The sequence below is a fragment of the Bombyx mori genome, chromosome 15, assembly GCF_030269925.1.
Source record: "Bombyx mori chromosome 15, ASM3026992v2".
NCBI classification, from domain to species: Eukaryota; Metazoa; Arthropoda; class Insecta; order Lepidoptera; family Bombycidae; genus Bombyx; species Bombyx mori.
In genome coordinates this window covers 13,214,837-13,239,523 of record NC_085121.1, presented here as the reverse complement: position 1 = coordinate 13,239,523, position 24,687 = coordinate 13,214,837, and the positions used below count along the sequence as shown (strand labels likewise).

The 24,687-nt window shown below is 35.8% G+C and overlaps 3 protein-coding genes and 1 long non-coding RNA gene across 5 annotated transcripts in view; 2 read left to right on the top strand and 2 right to left on the bottom strand.

The window, feature by feature from the left end:
• Positions 1–3,543: 3,543 nt before the first annotated feature.
• On the top strand, positions 3,544–12,511 carry serpin-34 (serine protease inhibitor 34). 2 transcript variants are annotated; one of them, XM_012697310.4, is made up of 5 exons: positions 3,544–4,187; positions 5,369–6,346; positions 6,860–7,138; positions 8,250–8,391; positions 11,898–12,511. In XM_012697310.4, exons 1-5 carry the CDS (start codon positions 3,750–3,752, stop codon positions 12,029–12,031), a joined length of 1,971 nt encoding a protein of 656 aa, XP_012552764.1. In that variant the 5' UTR covers positions 3,544–3,749; the 3' UTR covers positions 12,032–12,511. The 2 variants fall into 2 exon arrangements, with proteins under 2 accessions (XP_012552764.1, NP_001129364.1); NM_001135892.1 differs by lacking the exons at positions 8,250–8,391; positions 11,898–12,511 and having other exon boundaries at positions 3,813–4,187; positions 6,860–7,153.
• On the bottom strand, positions 10,557–12,067 carry LOC134200235 (uncharacterized). The gene is made up of 2 exons (XR_009975062.1): positions 11,942–12,067; positions 10,557–10,904 (listed from the first exon to the last, which is right to left on the bottom strand). It is a non-coding gene; the product is annotated as an uncharacterized LOC134200235 (long non-coding RNA).
• A 1,152-nt stretch (positions 12,512–13,663) lies between the features above and the next one.
• Positions 13,664–16,039, bottom strand: RpS8 (ribosomal protein S8). Its single transcript, NM_001043798.1, is given in 6 exon segments — positions 13,664–13,806; positions 14,076–14,205; positions 14,884–15,059; positions 15,475–15,574; positions 15,703–15,809; positions 16,018–16,039. Coding segments are annotated over 6 exon segments (627 nt in total). The 5' UTR covers positions 16,022–16,039; the 3' UTR covers positions 13,664–13,696.
• A 4,829-nt stretch (positions 16,040–20,868) lies between these two features.
• The window catches only part of LOC101741942 (uncharacterized protein CG7065), a 31,206-nt gene continuing 27,387 nt past the window's right edge, over positions 20,869–24,687 (top strand). The window contains exons 1-2 of the mRNA XM_012697349.4: positions 20,869–21,107; positions 21,873–22,060. Coding sequence (XP_012552803.2) covers positions 21,968–22,060 — 93 coding nt within the window. The 5' untranslated portion in view covers positions 20,869–21,107; positions 21,873–21,967. The remainder of the gene's footprint in view (positions 21,108–21,872; positions 22,061–24,687) is intronic.

The following is a 24,687-nucleotide window of genomic DNA, read 5'->3' as shown; positions in this document are numbered from 1 at the left end:
CCCGGCCCAGAGATGCGAGCAGTACTACACGCGAGGCCGGACTTGTGCTTTATAAAGCAAAAGCCTTTGTCCAGGCGTGAAGTACGGTTTCGCTCTGTTGAGGACTCCCAACATTTTGGACGCCAACTTGGCTTTGCCTTCCAAATGACTCCGAAATTGGACATCACTCGAAAAGTCGACCCCTAGTATCCCAATCCTCTCGGAAGGTTGCAGGGATACTCCTTGGAATTGCGGCGCCATGACAAAGGGATCCTTCTTCGCAGTGAACGCGCAAACTTGTGTCTTCAACGGGTTAAATTGAACCAAGTTCATTTTACCCCATTCGGAGACTTGCTCCAGAGAGTTCTCCACTTCAGACACAAGTTTTGATCGTTTCTCTTGCACCACGCACCGAGAGAGATTCTGATGGCCGATATATCGCGCATCCCCCGTGCTGTCATCCGCATAGCAATGCATGCCATCAATAGACAGCATGTTCTATACTTATACTAATAATATTATAAAGAGGAAAGATTTGTTTGTTTGTTTGTATTGAATAGGCTCCGAAACTACTGAACGGATTTGAAAAATACTTTCACTGTTTGGAAGCTCCACTATTCCCGAGTGACACAGGCTATAATCTTTTTTGAAAAAAAATAGGGATTCTTACTAAAGCTCCAATAATGTAACCGAAGGTGTAAAAAATTACTTAAAATAGTCTTTACATCGTGTCCCCTGCGAAAACTATTGATGATAGAATAAAATAATGCACTACGACTTTGTAGAACATATTATTATTTACAAAAAGTGTCGCGACAACATATATTATCTAACTATTATATTTATGCCGCAATAACTGTTCTTTTATTTAAAAAAATAAAACAGCGTCATATATCATTGTTAAAGACTCGAGCGGAGCCGGAGCGGGCCGCTAGTCATTGATATACAGGATGAAAAGCGTGGGGGAGAGCACCGAACCTTGTGGAACGCCAGCGTTAATGGTCATGGTATCAGAACAGTCACCGTCTACAACGACCGTGATGCTCCGCCCATCCAAAAAGCTAGCGGTCCACTTGCAGAGACCCTCGGGGATTCCGTAAGATGGTAGCTTCGACAGAAGTGCTCTATGCGAGACCCTGTCGAAGGCCTTCGCGATATCAAGGCTCACAACAGAGCCTCGCCCTTGTTCACCAAGGCTTCAGCCCACCTGTGAGTAAGGTATACAAAGAAGATCGCCAGCTGAGCGACCGTGGCGGAAACCGTACTGTCGGTCACTGATCAGCTGGCGATCTTCAAGATACTTCAGGAGTTTTATATTTATTATTCGCTCTTTCACCTTGGAAAGCAAGGAAGTTATCGCGATAGGCCTTTCAGATGAGTTATTATGAAATTGAAACAACTTGTACAGTACGTAACAATTAACACTTCCACCTGTTCAATAATAATCTAACTTTAGAGTAGATCAAGTGGTAGTATTAATTTCAGTTTATGCGATTGAGATGCCTGATTCATTATTAATTCGCAAGTGTATTGGATAGTTAGAAAATTATTCTGTTTCTGTATGATTGCACGCGTTCTTTGTTAATTTACTTCTTTTTTGTACAGGTGAAAATAACCGGTTCCCGGACCCGGTATGTAGGAGTTGAACCTCACCAAATACTCCTGCCGTTTACAGCCGGCGCTCGACTCCAGTCGGGGCCATTGAGACGGCGGGACAGGGTTGACGCAGAGTATATTACATCCATCCCGCCGTCTCCCAGACGCCGAACCGGCGGACACCAGTGACACGACCACCGGTTCCCTCGGTCGGCGGACGTCTAATTAGCTATCAGGTTTTATATGGAATCTTGGTGTGGCTCATCATTAATTATGTAGAATAAAAGAATTGTTATTAGAATTCGAATACACAGCATAGTTAGGATTTAGAAGCAAAAGTGGCATATATAGCGCAAAATTAACGACGTCTGTCTGTGAAGTTAGACATTTTTTAAGCGAGCATATGAAAAGTCTTCAACTTAAAACGCATACTGCTTTATTTTAATAAGATGAATGTCCGCCATCATCTATTTGAAAATTGACATCATTTTTGGAATCACCATTTCATAGAATAAATACCTTAGTATAGACTTCAATTTGTTCATGGCGGCTGCTCCGATATCATGATCGTTCTACGTTTCTACCTTTTTCAATCTACATACCAATGACAGTGTATCGATAGCATCACCACTTCGATAAAGCGGCACGACACGAGAACCCTCTCATCGTGGCCGCCGGTAACTACATTCCCGATCCTGCGGAAAGAATGGAAAGCAGTCGACGTCGCCCAAAATACGTCATCTCGGATCCTTCCGATCCACTAACGGTGCTTTTAGGTACCTCAAGCACCGGTCACCGTTCTCGTCGAACCCGTCGCTTGCGACGAAAGGCTCGACGAGTAAATTAACCCTCAGACACAGCCCACTGAGTTTCTCGCCGGATCTTCTCAGTGGGTCGCGTTTCCGATCCGGTGGTAGATTCTGCGAAGCACGGCTCTTGCTAGGGTTCGTGTTAGTAACGTCGTCAGGCTTGAGCCCCGTGAGCTCACCTACTAGTTAAGGTTACGCTGGAATAGCCTCTCAAGGCTACCAGCTTAGGTAGGAAAAAAAAAAGATAGCATCAAATGCTGCTTTAGGATGATAGAATAATCTCGCGTACCTTCGGTGCCAATAACATGCTTAACAACATTGGACATCAAGACGTAAGGTCTCTTAGGTGTCTCAGGAATGGGACACAAGTGTAGTTGTGAACAACAAATAAATCAAATAATGCTATTTTTGAAATACTATTTTTAGTTCTTTAAACTCTTTTCTTTACACCAATATTTACAGCAGATGGAATCTAAAATCATTTGAAAACATACTTTTTCTTTAAATTAATTCATAACATTTTGGATTTTGTAACAATACTCTTAATAACCACAGCTCACTAGAACGACTTTTAATTAGAATATTCGTAAGCAACCTCGACTTATTTAAGCTATTTCTATTAGTTACTTCCATTTTCATCTATATTACAAACTGGATACTTAATTTTTATTCATGTTGTATGAGTATTGTGCATTAGCACAGATATAGGTACGTAGCAGCACCCTATGTCTGCCGTGGGACATTCATGCGATATGCGGATATTCATTAATTAGTCATGCATTTCGTATTGAATGTTTCAATACGAAATGCATGCAAAACAGTAAAATCGTAACTTCGATGTCGTGACTCAATAAGGGTGCCATTAACTTTATTGTGATATAGGTATATGGGCGGTACTCTACATAACATGGTATTAAAAAGCTCGACTTTCAAGAGGCTGAGAAGGCGAGATGCAGCGGGGGCTCATAGGACAGTCCACCTGCAGAAATTAGCCTACAATTATTCAATATTGCAAATCGCTGCCTTTTTTACAATTGTTTTGTCCCGATATAATTATTTCGTTAACAGGTTAGGCATGTACTTATTTACATAAATTTAAATTGGTACCGTCCGAATATGAACCGAATGAAACTACACAATAATTGCACGAATCGACAGATACGAGTACACCGTGTATATTATCTATTACGAATAATCGATCTAATTTATAACGGTCTTTATTGAATTGATTATACCAATACGAACCTTATACATATGTCTTACAAATTATATCGTGCGAACGTTCGCGTGCCTGTAGCTATAGAGGGCATTCACCGAAAGTTCGGGGTCTTAAAACGTTAATTAAACTCGAGGATTAGCCTAGAGATGATACGCGGGTTGTGGTCAGCGAAGCGCAAGGCGCTACGACAGATCACAACCGTGGACACGATGCGCCGTAGTGGACGCGCGTTGTCCTGCGCGGCCGCAGGCCTGTTCTGCAACTTGTTATACGCGTGTATCAAGTTAACCGAGAGCACTGATTATGGAGTTCCGATAGAAATAAAGCTATGGGATACCGGACGCACACCTCTGGCACATATGGTGGATGTTACAAATGAGTTCGGCTTAAAAGTACTGGCGGAACATAATTTTCTGAACGAGAATAACATTGCGTTTTCGCCATACGGCTTAATGGGCATTCTGGTAGCCTTGTACGAAGGAGTCGATGGCGAGTCTTCATATCAACTGCAACGAGCGATACAGCTTCCGTGGAACCGAAAAATCATGAGAGTCGGGTTTCGAGACATTCACCGAACATTAAAAGTGAGTATTTACTCATTACATTAACTTTAATCCATAATTTTTTTTTACTAATTCTCTTCCAAATCTTTTTTTGGAATTTATGAGAAGAAATACTGAACTGAAGTTATTTTATTAATTTAATAGCATCGATTTTCAGGTATTACATTTCTATTAGGGATAACTGTTAAAAAATACTCAATTGCCTTTATTTCTATGAAGGGTTTTATACCCAAGAAACTTGAGGAAAGGATTAAACTTTCCCCAGCTCTGCATATTTGAAATATATTCGCTAATCATTCATTGCGTGTTGTCATTGACGTCGCTGCAGTTTGAATGTTTTTATATATTTTGATTACAATTAATTGAAAAAAAATTTTTAACCAACTACATAAGGTTTTAAGTTTTTATTTACACTTTTTTTTTATTTCGCCTTTAGCTATAGATCCCAGTCTCAAAACGAAATGATAGGGCATCGAACGAAGTCAATTGTTTTGAGTCAGTTGATCTGTAACTAAAGCGATTGATAATTGGTAGGAACTACAGTAACAGCATTACCAACTGGCGTTGGTCACAATGACATAACTTCCGCCTTCAGCGGAGTATGTAACTGTTTTATGGAAACCCTTATTTTTTATGGTGAAAGAACGTGTAGCTTTTGACTTACTCGGTGGTACTGGAGTTAGTGCCCCTGAGTGCTGAGCCGAATCGTGGGTTCAATTCCCACAACGAGCAAACATCCGTGAGATTACAGCTTTTTTTTACTCTGTGCCTTGGTGTTTAATAACTATAATATATGTATATTTTTTTATTTCTTTATTTGTGTTAATGGTGTTAAGTGGTTACTGGAGCCCATAGACATCTACAACGTAAATGCACCACCCACCTTGAGATATAAGTTCTAAGGTCTCAGTATAGTTACAACGGCTGCCCCACCCTTCAAACCAAAACGCATTACTGCTTCACGGCAGAAATAGGCAGGATGGTGGTACCTATCCGTGCGGTCCCACAAGAGGTCCTACCACCAGTAATATTTGTATATATTTAGCCGTAGTAAAGTATATCTTTAGATTATAGTATAGGGAATCCTTGTTTCGGGCTAGATCACTATAATTTGTTTCCAAGTTATTATTACTATATAACTAGTAGGTACCCGTCCATAAACAATTGTAAATTAACATATTATTATTTGGTTTCAATTCCAGACTTATTTTGTTCCTGAAGAGGGTTTTTTGGCAGGTCTAGCATTAAATAATGAAAACGTTACATTCAATGAAAACTTTAAAAAAATATTACGTTTTTACGGCTTCGATTTGGATAATGATCAGCTTCCTGCCCTTCCTAATCAAACAAATAAGACTATGAATGAAACTACACCAAAATCCAGCACAATTGCTACGTCACAAGCAGATGGGGGTGATGTGTCTACAGGAACAACAGTTACAACAGAAAATACACGGGAAGAAACAACACCCGCGACATCTAGAGATACTACAGCAAATCCTAACGCCGAAACAATTAATACCATAGCAACAACGACTGCTATTCCATCTTCGGCACCGAATTTTGAAAGCACTACGGTTGGTATAAGTACCACAACACTTCAAGATATCATTAAACCACTAATATCTTCAACGGAAACTACAACACAAATCGTGACAACTACTAATTCTGTGACTACTTCTACGAACCCAACAGATTCAACGACTAACGAAAACTTATCGATCACCACGGCGAATCCTTCAAGTACGGATATTGACGAGGAAACGATAGCTCAGCAAACATCCCAAGCGACAGTGGCTTTAACACAAACCGAAAACAATGAAATCGATGGTACGGCGGCTGTGACTTCAAGTACAGTGGATTTGAACTTTACAGAAAGCACAACTTCTGTATCTACCACTGAAATACAGACCGATAGTGTCACATTTACAACATCAACAGACAAACCACTAGTTACTCTCTCTGATACGGCAACTAGTTCTGATATGACTACAGCTGCAAATGGTTCCTCGTTGGAAACACTTGAAAGGCGAAAGAAATCCATTGTTGATTTCATTTTCACGAACCCTCCTTACGTCGATGATTATCTAATGTATAGATCTTTTGATATACCTGCCGAGCCCCCAAAACCTACGTTCGATGAGCAAATGTTTTTGGCTAATGGATTAAAAAGCGTCCAGGTCAGTGGTTTAATTTATATTCTATAAAATAAGTCAATTCTTGTTGCCTTGTTAATAAACGTGTTGGAACATTGGAATAACGTCTTTTGTAATATGTAATATTACAAATGTCAGCTTCAAATTCGATCGTAGGAGACCACGTACTGTAACGCAGTAGTAATTAAGATTATGTATTATTACACATATAAAAAAAGAAAACTCGAAAAATTCATAGGCTTACGAAATATTGGTGGCATGGCGTATTGTAGGCAACAACATGTACCAGTATCCTATTTCTCTCCGTAAAGCAATCTTGAGTCCTGGTTTGAAGAGCCTCCAGACGTTTCAACTAAGACTTTCACCAGATGTCTCAAGGTGGGCTATCATGTTTATGGGCAACGCTAATCACCACTCGATCGGCTATGGGTTCTTTCGCCCCGCTTTATTATAAAAAACGTACACTGCGTTTATTAATAATCGTTATGGTTACAAGCATTTTCTAACCTGTTGCATCTGTGCGATTGTATCTTTTAGGTTACATACATGCATTACGACACTATATTAGAGCACGCATATCTGCCTCATCTAGAGGCTTCAGCTCTTCGGCTCCCATTAGACAGCGAACGATATTATCTCCTGGTTGTGTTGCCAGCCAGAGGGAGCGCCGCAGAATTAGGAAGATTGCTGGCACGTATGGCTCGTGAATCTGACTTGTCAGATATTTATGCGGCACTGCGTCCTAGGCGAGTCAAGGGAATAGTACCTAGTTTTACAGTAAAGGGCCACGTGACTCTCACTACAGATTTACAAAAGGTTAGTATGATATGATGAAGTTAAAAATACATTTCTTATTACAATTTACAATTTTAGGCAGCGATTTGACCGTGCCCCTGACATTGCTGAAGTCCATGAGCGACGGTAATCATTACCATCAAGTGGGCCGTATGTTCATGTGCATAAAAAAACAATAAATACATATTAAAAAAGTCGTTCCTGAGGGCTTTAGATTTGGTTCCATATGTCGTACACTTACTTCACATTTCACTTAAGATTGTCAGGAAAGCTAAGAAAAATATACCAACTGCATTGTACGAGCTTGATTCTGCGACCTCTGGCCTAAAGGACTTAATGCCTGCGTCAGGTGCGTCTAAGTTACATGACACCATGGAGTTAACAAGTATGAAACTCATTTTCGAAATACCTACACTACGAAAACATTTGATTGGTGACAGGTGAAAAACTCTTCTTGCGCCATGAAAACCAATATTCAATGATTTCATAGATTCATCATTGACTTACGATTACACAGTAGAAACAAATTATTATCACTGAATTAATTCTTATGAGTATTATTTCAACCTAATTTAGACTCTAATTAAATATATTACACATATTTAACTTTGATCTTTATAGATTACAATGTGAACAATTACATTCTAAAACCCACTTTAATTATCATAGCTATCATTTCCACAAATCTCACGATGAGTGAATGCATAAGCACTGTGGAGATTTTTATTTAGGATGTCCCCAATCCATTTAGATAAGTTTGTACAAATTTAATGATCGCAATATGGTTGCATCAGGGGATTCACGGGGTAAGACATGCCTACTATAACGCAAATTATAATTTTAACTTTTGTTATAAAGGTAATATTTTGAAAATTTCTGTTGTAAACATGTGAAAGTCTGTAATTCTTTGGAGGAATTGGAAGTATTCCGAAAATGTTTTTTTAGATATTATTGTCATTTCATTTTGATGAAAATAGTTGCTGTTTCGGCAACAGTGGAACTTCATCTGTTTGTTTAATAAATCACTTTTGATATAATATTTATATAATAGTTATATTAGGTCTTATTGTATTTAATTCAGGTATTACGTATTGAGGTAGGTATTAATAAAGATAATTTTGTGTTTTTACAGCTCGGAATACGAGATGTGTTTGAACCCAGACAGAGAGATTTCACACTAATGACTCGACAGTCTGGTGTTTACGTTCGAAATATTGAACAAGCCGTTTCTGTGGCCATTCGAAAATACCGCCCTGACGATCAAAAAAAAAATCGTAAGTCAACTTAATCTCGTTTTAAGGCTTAGTGGTTGGGATTGGTATCCTCTTCGTTACGGTTGTAACGTGTTAATTATGCCCGGGCGATGGGGTCACTCGCAAGCGTGAGTTCGGTCATCGCAGTCATGGGCCAGTGCGTTCGCCGGAAAATCCTTGAGCGACTTTGACGCGCTCCGAAAGTTTACAAAATTGATTTACACAATTAAATTAGGTACCTAATTGACAACCATAGAGGACATATATAATCAGATAACGTTTATGTTTAACCGAACCGGTACCTGTGTTGGTTTTTGAAACTGTAGGTACTATTAGTATACCTAGTCAGGTCATAAATTCTGTCACATGTTTAATGTAAAATAATTGAAACAAGTTTATTCATTATGTAACCATTCATATACCAAAATGAACTTAACAAAACATAGATTCTTATGACACTAAAGTTTATTCAAAATGACCTCCGTGATTTTGAATATAGGCTTCAATCTGCGCGGCCAGTCGTCTATCGCAGCACGAACGAGGTCCATGTCAATATCGGCGGCTGCTTTAATCAAGGATGTCTTGAGTGACTCCAAATTGGGATGAGGCTTTGAGCACGCCTTTTCCTCCAAGTGTTGCCATATCTTGTAATCTAACGGATTCAAATCTGGACTGGAGGAGGGCCAGTCTTCGTGCCGGATGAAGTCGATTTCACGCGCCGCCAGCCAGTCTTGTATGCTCTTCGCTCTATGAGCTGGCGCTGAATCTTGTTGGAATACCCAGTGCCTGTTATTGAACATGGTATGAGAAACAGGTTCCACAAGGTTCGTCAGGACTGTATTTTGATACACAACTGCATTCGTTTTTACACCTTTCTCACAAAAATGTACCTCTGTTAAGCCCCAATAAGAAACTCCCAACCATACCATGAGCGAGGATGAAAAATGACTTCGTTGGACACGCGGAATACAGTTTCTCGCTTCTTCACTACTGTGTGCGTACACCTTATCATTTTGTTTGTTGTAGCTCTCCTCTACGGTAAAATTTTTTTCATCCGAAAAAAGAATTTCCCGATATATTTTTCCCGCGTACCGCTCCAACAAAGCGCGGCATCTCTTCAGTCTCAGGGCCATTAGACGAGCATTCAAACGATGTCCTGTTTTTCTTCGATATGCCCGAAGCCCTAAGTCTTCATTTAACACCCTTTTCACCGTGGTTCTGCTTAACCCCATCTGAAGGGCCAACAGTTTCTGCTTACGTTTGGGATTTCTTAGAATTCGCGCCCTCACAGCTTTTATCACTGCTGGAGTCCTAACAGACCGAGGGTGACCACTTCTTGACCTGTCATCTACACTAGAGTCTTCATTGTATCGTTTGATGGTACGATAAACGAATCTTTTGGTTATATTCAAATTTTTCAGTATGTTAAAAATTTGAATTGGCGCGTAACCGCAGCGATGCAACGCAATAACTGCAACACGGTCTTCTTTAAGCGTCCACTCCATATTTAAAAAATGAGTAAAATTCCAAAAGTATACATTTTTATTTTCATGAACAATTCGAAATTCGAATTCAATAAACTTTTTTGTGGCCAGCATTCTAAAAGAAAAGTTTTTACTGTGTGACAATACTTATGACCTGACTAGTTATATAATAATATTATGGTGTTCATTGTACCAGTTATAGTTGTTAACGCTTTACAACACAACCACATGTGTAATTTTAACACCGTAATTGCGATGGTTGTTCTTATTTTCCGGTGCTCGAGTCGGGATAATTGTAGCCAAAAGAGTGCAAAACTGCGAGCGGGAGGTGGCGAAAGCGGCTTCATTCATTGTCTCGAGTCCCGAGCGAGTGTATAATCTATGCCGAGCGACTCTGTGGCGCATAGATTATACACTTAACTGTGGCGTAACGCGGCGACACGCGCATTTGCTTCCATTGATGCGCACATCGTTATCGAATATCTGCTCTCACGAGCAATTAGGGGAAATCATTCGCTGCAATGACATTGCTGCGACCTAATGCCTAATCGCAACATGAAAATGATTTGCAGATAAACCCCCGGTTTTCATTAAATAAAACGAGTATGGAAAAATTGCCATATGATTGTTTCCTGTTGCTACAGTTGGGTTATTTTGTTTACTTTTGTTTCATACTGACGAAGCGTTTTCATGTCAAGGACGTTTTTAAATATTTTTAATTTTATATTTGAAGCTCTACTTTTGTATTTATATTTTATCTATTTAATAAACATGTACAAAATGGCTACAAGACTGTATGAAATGCAAGGCCCAACTCACTAGTCTATTTACCGGTTTACTGAAGGATTTCGGTGACTCCAAGCACATTGTCCTATTAGTCAACTAATAAACTTGTTTTTTTTTATATTACTTTCAAAAGCTAGCGAGCATATAGCGCACCTGATGGTGAGAGGTCACCACCACTTATGGCAATCGGTAATATCAAAGGCAAAGCGAAACCGCTGAAAGCACCTTTTTAAAGGGTGCGGATATTTCATAAGCGGACATTTCCTGGAACAAAAAAACAATAGAAGATCATAGCTGTATGGTACATTCAGTCAAAAAAGTATCGGGAATGAACGATTTGTTGATAGTCCCAAGCCACAGATAGCCCCCAACTTGGGATTCCAAGCTAATTTTTTTTTGTCGTAACGCAGTGGTGCCATCTACCAGCGGTCCTTATCTCAAACTTGAATATCATCTCGAATTATTTCTTTGAGCGCTCATTAAGCCCAGCTTCCTGTTGTAGTCATAATCATTCTATCAACACTTATTTTTAGTATAGCAGCAACAAACTGCACAGTAGTGTCTCCGGTTTTTTTTAAAACGTTTGAAGTCAGGTGGTTTGTTAGCTCGATCAGTGTGCTTAGTGCGAGTTTCTTAACGTTCTCGATAGCGTAAAAGTTAGCTCATATTTGTATGGAATGGGATCGTTTGCCGTTAGAGGCGCTGTTCCAATTGCATACAAAATTGGCTTAACTTTTACGCTATCGAGAACGTTAAGAAACTCGCACTAAGCACACAGCATCGTTTAAAAGTATATAATAAAAAAGTTTGTACACATGTAACAAGATAAAAAAAATAACTTTTTTACCAAACATCCTCCGCGATAAACTTTAGTTCGCGGACAGCTACGATTGCGCTTGTCATCGAAATAATCAGCTTTAGCTCTCTTTGCCTTTTTATTGCTTAGATGGATGGACGAGCTCACAGCCCACCTGTTGTTAAGTGGTTACTGGAGCCCATAGACATCTACAACGTAACTGCGCCACCCACCTTGAGATATAAGTTCTAAGGTCTCCAGTATAGTTACGACGGCTCCCACACTCTTCAAACCGAAACGCATTACTGCTTCACGGCAGAAATAGGAGGGTGGTGGTACCTACCCATTCGGACTCACAAGAGGTCCTACCACCATTGCCTTGCCTACGATAATTTTCTTCTTATCGATTCCTATACTCGGTAAAGGCGTTTATTTAATTATTTCTTTAATTTCGTTTATAGGATACGTCACAAATCACGAGCCGGTTCACTTTTTTGCAACATACCCGTTCCTATACTTCGTTATGGACGCAAGTATCCATGTATCTCTGATGTCCGGAAAGATGGTAGATCCACTCAATTCTAGAATATTATAATATTCTTGTCTATACATTATAATTTCATTGATTTTGTTATTAAGTAATTTGCACAAGCCAAGCTTGTATTTGAGTCGACTATTATCAAAGCCGGCAATCTGACTTTTGGACAATGATTGGTAAATCAGAAAAACGAATTATCGACTTTGTATTCCATTGGCAGTCACAAAACTCTTCGGAACGACATCTTAGATAAATAACAGGTTAACTATTAACCTTTATTTAATGCAGGTTTTGAACCGTATTCTTTGAAGGAGACGATTATATTCAAATCAATCTGTATTGACATATCAATAATTTTTTTTTGTCCAAATGCACAGATTGCCACCTTTGATAATAGACGACTCATTTTATGTACATAATTTATATTGGTTTTCAGTTTCTATTAAAATTAAGTTGTTCTTTGTTACAATATTATGTTCAATGACTGTGGAGGTGTTTCGCTTTTTACAAAATAAAAATACACATCCAAAAATAAAACTCTTGTTTCATTTGAAACTTACACATCAGTAAGAGGTGAATCCTGAATTTGAATAGAACACACCTACTTCCTTCTCGGTCATTAATTTAACCCTGTTACATAAAACGTATGTAATAGAATTGTATTTTTTTATATTTATAAGCAGTTCCTCCTGACCTGCTCATAGAAAATGTTGTGGGTACTAAGCCCGGTGTAATTTAATCCACTAAGTTCCTCACTGGGTCCGGATTCCGATCCAGTGGTAGACTCAGCGAAGCCCTGCTATTACTAGATCTAGTGTTCGCAATTTATTTCAGGCTGGGCAACGTGAGCACATCTATCCAGTGAAGTTAGTAGGTACTTACAAAAAATTACTAGAATTAGGTAGACAAAAGTAAAACTACGAGTATAACTAATTACTCCTTTTTTATTGTACACTAGCTGACCCGGCAGACTTTGTAGTGCCTCAATCGATAAATAAAAGACCTAATCTTTTGTATAAAACAAACTTAAAACAAACAAAAGGAATCCGTCCGACGGGGCAGACATTAAAAGGGAAAACAAAATTGTTATTTTTAGTTAATTCCGAGCATTTTCATATCTATCTCCCTTTTAAACCTTCTCTGGACTTCCACAAATAATCCAAGACCAAAATTAGACAAATCGGTCTAGCCGTTCTCGAGTTTTAGCGAGACTAACGAACAGCAATTCATTTTTATATATATAGATAGATAGATTACTGAGCGCTAGGTTATATATAAATAGGTATATAGATTAGCGCCTTTCTTAAACGTCTAAATCGTTAATGAATAACTATATTAACAAGTGAATAGGACCCGTGTTGAGCCAGACTTTTTACACTAGATGGGTAAACGCACTGAACACCCATCTACAATGAAGTTATCGAAACCATTTGAAAACATAAAGCAGGTCAAAGTATCAATTATATGAACTGCGTCTGCTACCTACGGTCTATAAAATGCTTTGTAGACTGCTCCATCCTTCAAAATCAGAACGCATTTCTCAGCAAAAATAGGCAAAATGTAGATATCCATTAGGGCTCATAATTCCGCATCCGTAACGAGCGCTTAGCAAGAGCTGACTCAGATTATCACGTGGGAAAAGAAAAACAAATTGGTGGCATAAAACAAGGAAAAGAAATAAAAAAGGTATGGATTTTTAATGTTTATTTAAGATTACACATATTACTTCGCCCTCTTAGACTTGATCTTTCTTAGATAGAACTCGAGTTCTTTGCCTTCTAAGATGTAACCATCGGCGCGACCACACTGACCTGGGCGACTCGCCACGCAAGCTGAAAACAATAAAGAACTCATTAAAAAGAGCACATAGGTATGAATTGAATTAGGTTGCACACGGTTCACCAAATCAGAGTAACTATGACAAAGTGCATCATATGGCTACTGGATTGTTCCCAAAACGGTAACAGTCACTAAATGCAACCTCAAATCTTATTTTTCATCATTTCTTTTAATTTTTTATTTATTTTTTTAATACTCCACATGCTGATATAATTAGTATTCTAGTTCAAATACGATGATTAGGAAACAATTTATAAATTACCCAGCAAACGCCCTGTGTGGAATTGCTCTTCTAGAGCACCCTCAACCTTAGCAAGACGTTGCCTTGCCAAGTATTTTCTTGCTGTCTTTTGACTTCTCTTCTTGTTGATAATAGCTTCCTCAGCCTCAGTCTAAATGAAAAACATTTTATTGTTACTTTTTAAGGAAAAGTTAAATTGAATATGAAAATATAATTTCAGAGCTTGCTTGAATCATTTTGAATTCAATCATTTGACACGCAAAAATTCTTCATCATTTTGAAAAAAACACATGTTTCGGACAAAACTAATGAGGATATTTCAGCAAGAGGGTAATATACCGCTGGGGAGTCTGATAATATAGTTGGTTATTTCTACATAAATAAGCTTCTCTTGTAAATTTATTTGGTGTCATTTATTTTTTTGCAAGATTTCTTCAAACACTAAGATAGCTACTGGTATATAGCATAATAAATAAGTTTACCATGTGTTTTAGTTTAAATACAAACACACATTTCTTTCATTACCATTTCTCTTTTAATTGAAATTTAGTTCTTAATTTATGTTAATTTGAAGAAGTGAAACAATACTAAATAAATTATACTTATAAATACTACTACTACGATCTATGAATCCTACTAAATATTATTTGTATTATGAAAGAAAATGATGCATTATCAAATGTCCAAGAATTCATATTTTAATCTTAATTCCATAGCCCTTCCATTCCTCTTCTTAATACATTGTAATTACTAATTTACAACTTTTAGTACCTAAAATCTAGTATTATCATCAATAATCACTAGAAAACATAACAAGAGTGACACTTACCAGTTTCGCTCCCTTCTTCCTCCCAAGAGGCAACGTATAATGCGACTCATACCACTGCCTGAATGGAGTTGCATCTACTACAACAATTGCATTCTTGACAAGGGTCTTTGTACGCACCAATTCATTGTTAGATGCATTATACACAACATCAATGATACGGGTTTTGCGAGTTGAACCTGAAAGGGTAAACCAATCTATTAGATTGTTCATGTAATTTTTATGTGAACAAATTAAAGTGAGGTGCTTGTATTAAAGGTATAATAAATTAAGGCAAGGATCTTAAGTAATAAATTAGTGCTTTACGAGAACTGAATTCATATGCACACATAGGTCGATTCTACATAATAACACTTACACAAATTTTAATGACATTGGAATATTTGGCAACACAATATTTGGATACAGAAGTGGATTTATATCACACCAATATTCTTCAATGTTTACTGTTTTAAGAACTTCTCATATTAAAATGCATTTTTGCTATGATAGTGCATTAAGTAAGTTAAATGCTCATAAATTTACTGTAAGCCACATTAAGTGAAGTCTTAACTTTTCTAATTGACAAATAAATTAAAAGGTCGACAGACTCACATTCCGATCCCCAAGAGAAGTTACCGGTGTCCAGACGCAGCGCACGGTACTTAGTATTTCCACCACGTGAACGAACGGAGTGGATTCGCTGAGGGCCGAGCTGAAAAGGTGAAAAAAATAAAATGAAACCGCGAAGTGCAAGGCTTCTCTTATTTATTCAACGACGTCAACTGTTCCAAAGTTATAGTAGGGGTCTAATTGTAGTATCTACTTAGGTTATGTTCTTACCCTGGTGTTTGCAGCGGGACGCCCTAACTCATACTTCCTCTTCTTGCGTATGGGCGCACGTTTCCCACCGGTGGCCCTTCGCTTATGCCAGTGATCCCGACTAATACCTGAACACAGCACATTGTTATTAATTATTAGCACATCACAACCCGACCGAATCAAATAACAGTTTTTACTGGTAAGCAAAAAATATAAACATAATTCACTCTCGGATCTCAAACACAGTTGTTTTAAGAAGCGTTTCTATAAATTATTAACACTATTACGAAGATTTCATTAGATTTATCAAATTATTTTATGGGTAAATCAACTCACCCATCTTAGTTGGGTCAAAAAAGAAAACACAGACTATTGAAGTGTTGCCAGGCTCTAAGAAAATATGTCTCCCAAAAATTTAAAAATCACATAAATCCAGAATTTAAGCTGTTCATTAAATGTAGAACGATTTCTTGTCTCTTAAAGTAGCTTTTTTATTTTATTTTATAAGGTAATTAATACAATATAAAACTGTCTTCTGCATTCAATAACAAATTTCGTTGATACTCTCACCAATGATAACATTTAAAATTAAAAAATTAATCCGTTTATTTCTACAATAAAATTGGTGATTATTGAAATAAAAAGCTTAGAATTTCCATGGGGTCTATTCGTGTGCTTAGGTTAGGGCCACATCTGGGAGATGACCCCTCAGTTAACGCTTTAGGTGGGCAGCGACTTGGTTGTATCCAAGAGCAAAGATGATCATACACCTTTAAGTGGACAATAAGCTCGTCGTTGGCTTACAATGGCCAAAAATAGTCCACGACTAGTCACTTTACTTTGTTTGTTCAGCTATTACAGACTTTTTGAAACCTAATATTTTCAAGAATAGTCTATGTTATGTCGATGAGCTTTTAATGATAACCGTATGCACTGATAAAATATAGGTCGTCGTTCTCGTCGAAACCGTCGCATGCATGTTAGGGTGAAGGTGAAATAGACTTTAAGGCTATCAGCATAGGTATATGTTTATATATATATGTATATATTCATGTGTTTTATACCGTATGGTCCATGGGGAATGCTCTGAGGAATTATTCGAGATGATTCCCTCATCTCCTTTTTATCATCGCACCTCCCGCCACCGGAGCAGAGTTCATCCATATTATCTGGAACCGCTGCGTTCATCGACAGTGCGTTTCCAAAGATCTTTTTTGCCACGTACCATCCGGCTTTGGAATGAACTCCCCTCCACGGTGTTTTCCGAGCGCTATGACATGTCCTTCTTCAAACGAGGCTTGCGGAGAGTACTTTATGGTAGGCAGCGGCTTGGCTCTGCCCCTGGCATTGCTGACGTCCATGAGCGACGGTGACCACTTACCATCAGGTGGGCCGTATGCTCGTCTGCCTACAAAGGCAATAAAAAAAAAAAAAACTAGGTTAAAAAAATATGAATAGAGATGTGAATTTTGGTAATCGCGACTCAATATTAACACCAGGCAAAAAACTCCGTGGGTTGTGTCTGTGAGTTAGCTTGCACGACGGACTCTTCGTCATAATTATTTGATAAGTTCGCTGAGTACGGTAACCGTGCTTGTAATGCCTAAAAGCAATGAGAATGGATCGGAAAGATCCAAAATTATAGGTTTAGAGCAAGAATGGCTGTTTGTGACCCCGTCGTTCGGGTTGGGTATGTAATCTAAGGCGGACACCGACTTTTTCAAAGAATTAACTCTAGAACTCCATGAGTAAATCTATGTGGATTATGCCAAGAGTAACGTAGAGGATCAGAGAGTACTATCGCGGCATTCTCGGACACGAAATTGAAATAATAACGTCTAAACTTGGCCCTAAACTTTTGTCTTTGGTAGGTCCCTACCATTATAAATTTATGACATTCATTAGGGTAGCTATATACTATATATAAGTAACTATATACATAACTATACGGTTAAATGTAAGGCAACTGCAAAAATAAAATTACCAAAATACTATTTAAATAAGTAAAAAACATAAAAAAATTTAACTAGAAATAAATACATTTGATTTCAAATCCATAACTGTGGTTAGCAATATGTAATAAGGACAGGAAGGATAATACAATTAAATCGATGCCTCCAATGAACACTACTCTAACTCCAAATTCGTAGGTTTACAGGAGAAGAGTTTAAACGAAAAAAGTTGATAAATATATCTGTAATAATAAAGATTTTATGGTTTTTTCTTGTGTAACTAGCTGATTTACTTTTGCTTCGAACCCCATTAATAATGAATTTGTAATACTTTTAAAATAGTGAAGCGATTTGCATGAAAAACGAAAATTTCAAAATTTTGAGTTAGAGTAGTGTTCATTGGAGGCATCGAAATAGAAATTCGCCTTATAAAAATACTGAATATTATAACGTTACAATGAAAACATGTATACTATTAATTGACGGACGATCCCAAAAATGATTTAGCCTATCTATATATATACATACCTATTCTTTCTTAAATGTCACACAATATGGGCTCAGTGAATTTAGCCCTTACACTGGCCAAATGCACGAATGGTGCCGAGCCAAAATTAAGAAGAAGAAGAAGAAGAAGAAGAATTTAGCCCTCTTTTTTTGATTTTCGGATTTTTTTAATTTTTTATTATTTGTTAGTCGTTTGTTTGTTAATGTTCGAATTTAAAAACTGTTTGTTCGTCTTTTATTTATTTATAATTAATTAAAAAAATGATCACCCTTCAGTCGCCCCCTCTTACTAGTTATCTTTATTTTTATCGCTTGTATTAATTAATTTTGATCAATTATCGTTTGTTCGACGACTATTGGTGATTGATCGATTATAAAAACAATTAAATTAAAAAAAACGAAGCCTTGTATAATATACCTAGTCTTGTCATAAATACTGAGACAAAGGAAAAAAAATATATATTGCAAATAATATATATTACTTTTACAGTGTGTTAGTTTAGTACATAATAATAAAACAATTTAAAGTATAAAAAGCTTATTCGAACTGGTCTCCATTGGATGCAGTACAGTCCTTTAAACGTTGAGGCCAGTTATCAATAGAAGCACGCACTCTTTCCATGGTAAAATTTTTCACTGCCAATCGTGCGGATTGTTTTAGGGACTCCAAATTATCATGGCGTTTAGAGCAAGCCGTACTCTCTAAAACTGACCATAAATCATAATCCAGCGGATTAAGATCGGGACTAGACGACGGCCAGCCTTCAGCTCTGATGAAGTCCGAAACGTTCGTTTCCAACCAAGACTGCGTAGAACGAGCTTTACGACCTGGCGCCGAGTCTTGCTGGAAAGACCGTTCTTGATTATTGAACATGGTGTTGTTAAGGGACTTCACTACCTCCTCAAGATTGATATCTTGATACACTTGTGCCGATGTTTTGATACCTTTTTCACAAAAGTATGACTCAGTCACTCCTTCATAGCTAATACCCCACCAAACCATCACTGAAGTCGGATAGTGCCCACGTTGCACTCTGTCGACTAATTGGGAAGCTTCCTTAGAGCTTTGAGCATAAATACGGTCATTTTGTTTGTTAAAATGTTGCTCAATTGTAAAAAAAATCTCATCCGTAAACAAAAATTTTCTATGACCTCCCTTTGCGTACCGCTTCAGTAGTTGTTTCGATTTTACCACCCTATTCTCTTTTAAATTATCAGTTAAGAAATGACCAGTACGTCTCTTATAGACTGCAAGTCCTAAGTCATCTTTTAAAATACGCGACATGGTTCTAGGTGCTATCTTCATCTCCCGAGATAAATTTTTTTGCTTTCAGGACAGGATTTCTTCGAATTCTTTCCCTTACTGCTTTGACCACCTTTTTCGTACGAACACTACGTGGACGGCGAGATCTTTTTCTGGCACAAACAGAGGAGGTTTCATTGCACATATTAATAGCCCGGTACACAAACATTTTACTAATACCAAGTGTATGGAGAGTTTTAAAAATTGCATTTGGCTCCATACCTACTTTGTGTAATGCAATCACAGCGATTCGGTTCTCTTTATCACCCCACTCCATTTTAATATCGCAAAATATTGTACAATGTATTGGCGCCAAAATGAAAAAACCCAATGAGCAATCATATAAAAATGACAGATTCCAAATTCAAATGTAATATTTTGTTTATAATGTATTTATGGCCAGACTAAGTATATCAATCAGAATACTTTTCGATAATAATAATTAAGTTAATATAGAGGTAAATAATTTTTTTTTAAATAAAATCCTGTTTATGGAGTATATATATCATCGATATATTACCACTGGTATGATATGTGATATGATGGTAATATATCGATGATATATATACTAAGTTTATTCTTCCGTATTAAATGAATTTCTACTAAATGTCCCTGCAATATATTTCTTGAACTTATAAAATAATTATCATTTCAACAAAAACAGATTTTGTGTGCATTACATTTACGTTTTTTGAACTACGTAATGAATTTAGGAATTATTAAATTTATTATAAAATACAAGTATCATAACGATCTCCTATTGCGTGGTAATGAATAGTATCATATTAACACGAAAGTTGTACTCCTAAAATATTCTTAAAATAATTAAAAATCACTGAAATTTCTGTGCTTGTATTAAATATCATTAAAAATAGCTGAATTTATTAAAACCGCGCTAATCGTACATTAACGACTAATTGGCCGTCTTCACTGACATTTTTTTATTGAAGTATTGTTGAAGTTTTCAATATTTTTTTGATCTACATAAGAAATAATTAGACAGCACTTGTTAACAAAACGCTAGTAAATACGGCCATTGCCAACTGACTGACAAAACCGGCGCGTGCGCAATGTAGGCGTGAAGTGATGGTTTGCTTATTAGATATAAAATAATTAATTATTGGGAATTTAATTGTTTTTATAATCGAACAATCACCAATAGCCGTCGACCAATAGACAATTGATCAAAATTAATTATCTGAGCGATAAAAATAAATATATCTAGTAAAGGGGGCCCACTTAAGGGTGATCATATGTTTAATTAATTATAAATAAATAAAAGCCGAACAAACAATTTTTACATTCCACCATTAACAAACAAACGACGAACAAATAATTAAAAATAAAAAAAATCCGAAAATAAAAAAAGAGGGGCCAAATTCATTAAGCCTAATCATAGACCTTTATAATGATCTAATAGAACTTAGTTATCTATGGAACATAGATTAAACAACACACAAATATGGACGCTAGCTGCTAAAGAACTTTGCGGAGGATAATAGTAGTCTAATTATGAAATTTGTATGTTAGAACAACGATTAATCAAAGCGTTGGAACTAAGTTACGATTTAATTTCCTATGATTGCTTTTAATAGTGTAAATTTGCAAATGATTGAATTTTAAGTTCATCAACGTCGTCAAATATCCACTCACTATTTAAACAGGTACAGTGCTTATTTTAACTAATTAATCATTTTAATTATTAATTACAACACATACGAAAATTTTGTAATGTTAAGCCAAATAAGTTAAAACATGTTTTTTCCAATTGATATCTGTAATTAATTAACCTTATCCAAATAATTGATGTAGTGAAAAAGTGCTGTGAAGAGTTCTTTTATTTATGTAGTGGCACAGTTGGTAAGTTTACAACAAAATTTATTACTTCCAATCATTTCGATCTCTAATAGATATGTGTAAAACAGTCAATATATTATAAATATACTTTAATGATTAGTAAAATTGATTGCTTTTGGATAGTAAATCATGAGACCCTCCCATACTACTAGTCTTAATTTCTTTACTAGCTTATTTATTTTTCCTCCATGCATAAAATTATGTTTTAAAACTGTTACTAAAATTACACAAATTTAAGACTTGTGATTTACATTGGCCCTAAAAACTCATTAATTTTGATTTGAATCAATGCTGATGAATTTGAATCGGAATTAATAAATCTGGAGTTGTCTGAAAACCTAAGCTCACCTTTAAATGTTTATGTATTATAGAAGCGTTTGTCTAATGTAGTATGACTATGTATTTTTATAAATACTGCACTGAAAAGTGCAATCTGTTATGACTCTTTCAAAGGAAAAAAGTAAGTATGATCTTCTGATGCATTGTAAGTATCTAAATATGTTTAGTGAAATTACTTATCAGATAAATATAATGGTGTGGATAATGTGTTTTTAATTTATAATGGTTTACAGTTGAAGAACCAAGAAAAGAAGAAATTGCTAACCTTAGCGAAGAATAGTTTATGACAGTTTTGTTGGTCATAAACTATAAAGTGTAGTGCTTCAAAATGGAGCTGCCTGACTGCCCCCCGGGGGCTGAGGGTTATCAGGACACGGTTACAGAAGTTCCAAAGAAGATTGAAGAGGGCAACTGTACTAAGGTAAATATATAAAAAAATGTTTTAACAAACTAAATAGTATAAAAACAAATTCATTTCACACATTACATATATTGAAGTATATGTAATTTTTAAATGTTTTCTTTATTGTTTACCTGTGAGTGGATGATATTATTCAATAAAATAAAAATAAAATACACAAATATGTCTTTAAAATTTGAAGCAGTTAGCATTAATTGCAACAAAGTTGAAATTATTTTTCTGGTCACTACTCATGGCCAAAAGAGCAGTTCACCAAATAAAACTTTTTATAGCACACTGAAGATATGAAAAAATTCTAGTTTGTCTGCTTCATAATAATACTTTTCTTATTTTGATAAAGTATTAGGTTAAATAGAATAGCTTAAGAAGTTTTAGATTAATTTAATGTGATTATTCTGTTTATAAATAGTAGTATTACATGTACTATTTGTCCTTCCCAATAGTAAAATAATACATAGGTATTTCTTTAATATGATGTAACAACATGAAAATTAGGTATGCCTCTTCAAAAAATGAAATTCTTAATAGTGAGCTCATTCACAATACAAAGATTAATAATGAACATTACCTTCAATTAACAATTTGAGGGGATCTTCCCCTAAGTAAAAGAACAAAGAATACTTATACTAAACAGTAAACAATATTTACAAATTAATTCCTTAATAACTCACATGCCATGTGATCTTTACTACTGATAAATGTGTGCAAAGCAAAAAGTAGTAGTCAAATATATTTTTGTGGTTTGTGGTTTTTGTATCATTTGAAAAATATTAAGCAGCACATTCATTTATCTTCATTAATCAGAAGTTCTTCCATGTAATTTGTAAAGCTGTAGAAGAAATTGAAAAGCTCTAAAAGAACAATGAACGCTATAAAAAAAGATGACTCTTACTTTATATAGTTCTAAAATGTCCTAGAATCCATATTTAACATGAAGAATAGTATACAACAATTTGAACAGGAAACATCTAAGTTACAGTAGATGTTTTACAAATGCTGGTTCTATGACATATAAAAAGCTAATATAATACCTAAACACCTTCCTAAAAACAAAAAATAATTTAAAATTGTGTTTTAAAGCAATTATTTGGGAGCATGGATGGCGTAATATTTCACACAATACCTATCCTGTGCTTTCTAAAGCATAAGTCTTTGTCAAGGAGTGTAGTATTTTCTCTATTAAAAACTCAACATTTAAGGACCCAGTCTCGTTTTATTTTCCAAATGATTTAAATACTTCTCCCAAAATATTGACCCAAATAAAACTTAAAAGTTGTAATAGACCTTAAAATTACGATTTTCTAACAATGTGATTAATTGCAGTGATTCTGCAGAGCTGTATGTGTTGATGGGATTGTTTGAAGTATTTAATAATTTAGAGAAAAGTTTAAGTGATTTCACTATTTCCGACTGGAGTTTCAATTTTTTCTTACAAACTATATGAATCGTCTTTATGAATCTGGTGGCCACTGTATAGTGCACATGCTGTATGAATTAATCAATTAATGTACCATATCAACAAATTGAAGGGTGAAATAGCAGCATACCGTGTGCAACGCTAGCATTACTGGTAACGTTATCAAAGCAGTAATTTATGCATTAAAAATTTTTTTTTTGTGTATTTCGATAGTCGTTATATCAATATATAGCTAACGTTAAGTTAATATTGATGAAAATATTGGTTTAAAATTGATTTTGGTTTCATTGATTTTAACATTATTAATATATTTTTTGTACACTTGTATTTATTCATTTCATCCCTAAAAGGTTTTATCTTCAGCCTCAGAAATCATTTGGTTTTTGATGACGATTAATTCTTTAAAACTCTGTGTATAGCCCTCAATTTTCTTAGAAGCAGTTTTGTGCGAAAATTAACAGCTTAGGTAAATGGAGATATACAAATTCGATAGTGTCAGAACAAACTAGATTTATATTTATTTAGATTAGTTATAAAATTAGATTTTAACTACCATAATTAATTTTAATTGGAATATGCTCCAAGCCGAGTTTTAGGTCAAAAATATATCACCCATTGAAAAAAGCTACATTCATGAGAAGAACCGGTGAAATAACCTGAGTGCGCGCTATTGCATATTCAATACTGTTACTTATTTTGTGTTTCTTTTAAATATATATTAACAATTTTATATTTAAGAAATATATAAAGATAACAATAACAAAAGCAAAAATAAAATGAAACATTGTCTCTAAGGTCATCAGGCAATTCATCAATCATCAATTTATAATATACTTTTGAATATATGCTGTACATAAACTCTTCTTGATTGGTTTTCTTAAAACTGTAACTGTGGCCCGCTAGATAGATACTTCAGCTTTTGACTAGTGACTTTTGAGATAAATCTAGCCTTGCCTATCACTGAGCTTAAGTTAGAACTTGGAGTACTGATACAAAAGCTATTTAAAACTAAAACTAAGCTTAAATGATGCATTGATAACAAAGATTGTAGCATGTAATTCATACTTTATGCATGAGTTGTACAAACAATATTACTCTTCAGATTATAATAAATCGTTTATTATTTACTATTTCCTGTGTTGAAGATTTTTCGGTACTTCTGAATGTTTATCATTATCAGTCTCCTGTCCTGGTGAAACTGGAAAGGCCT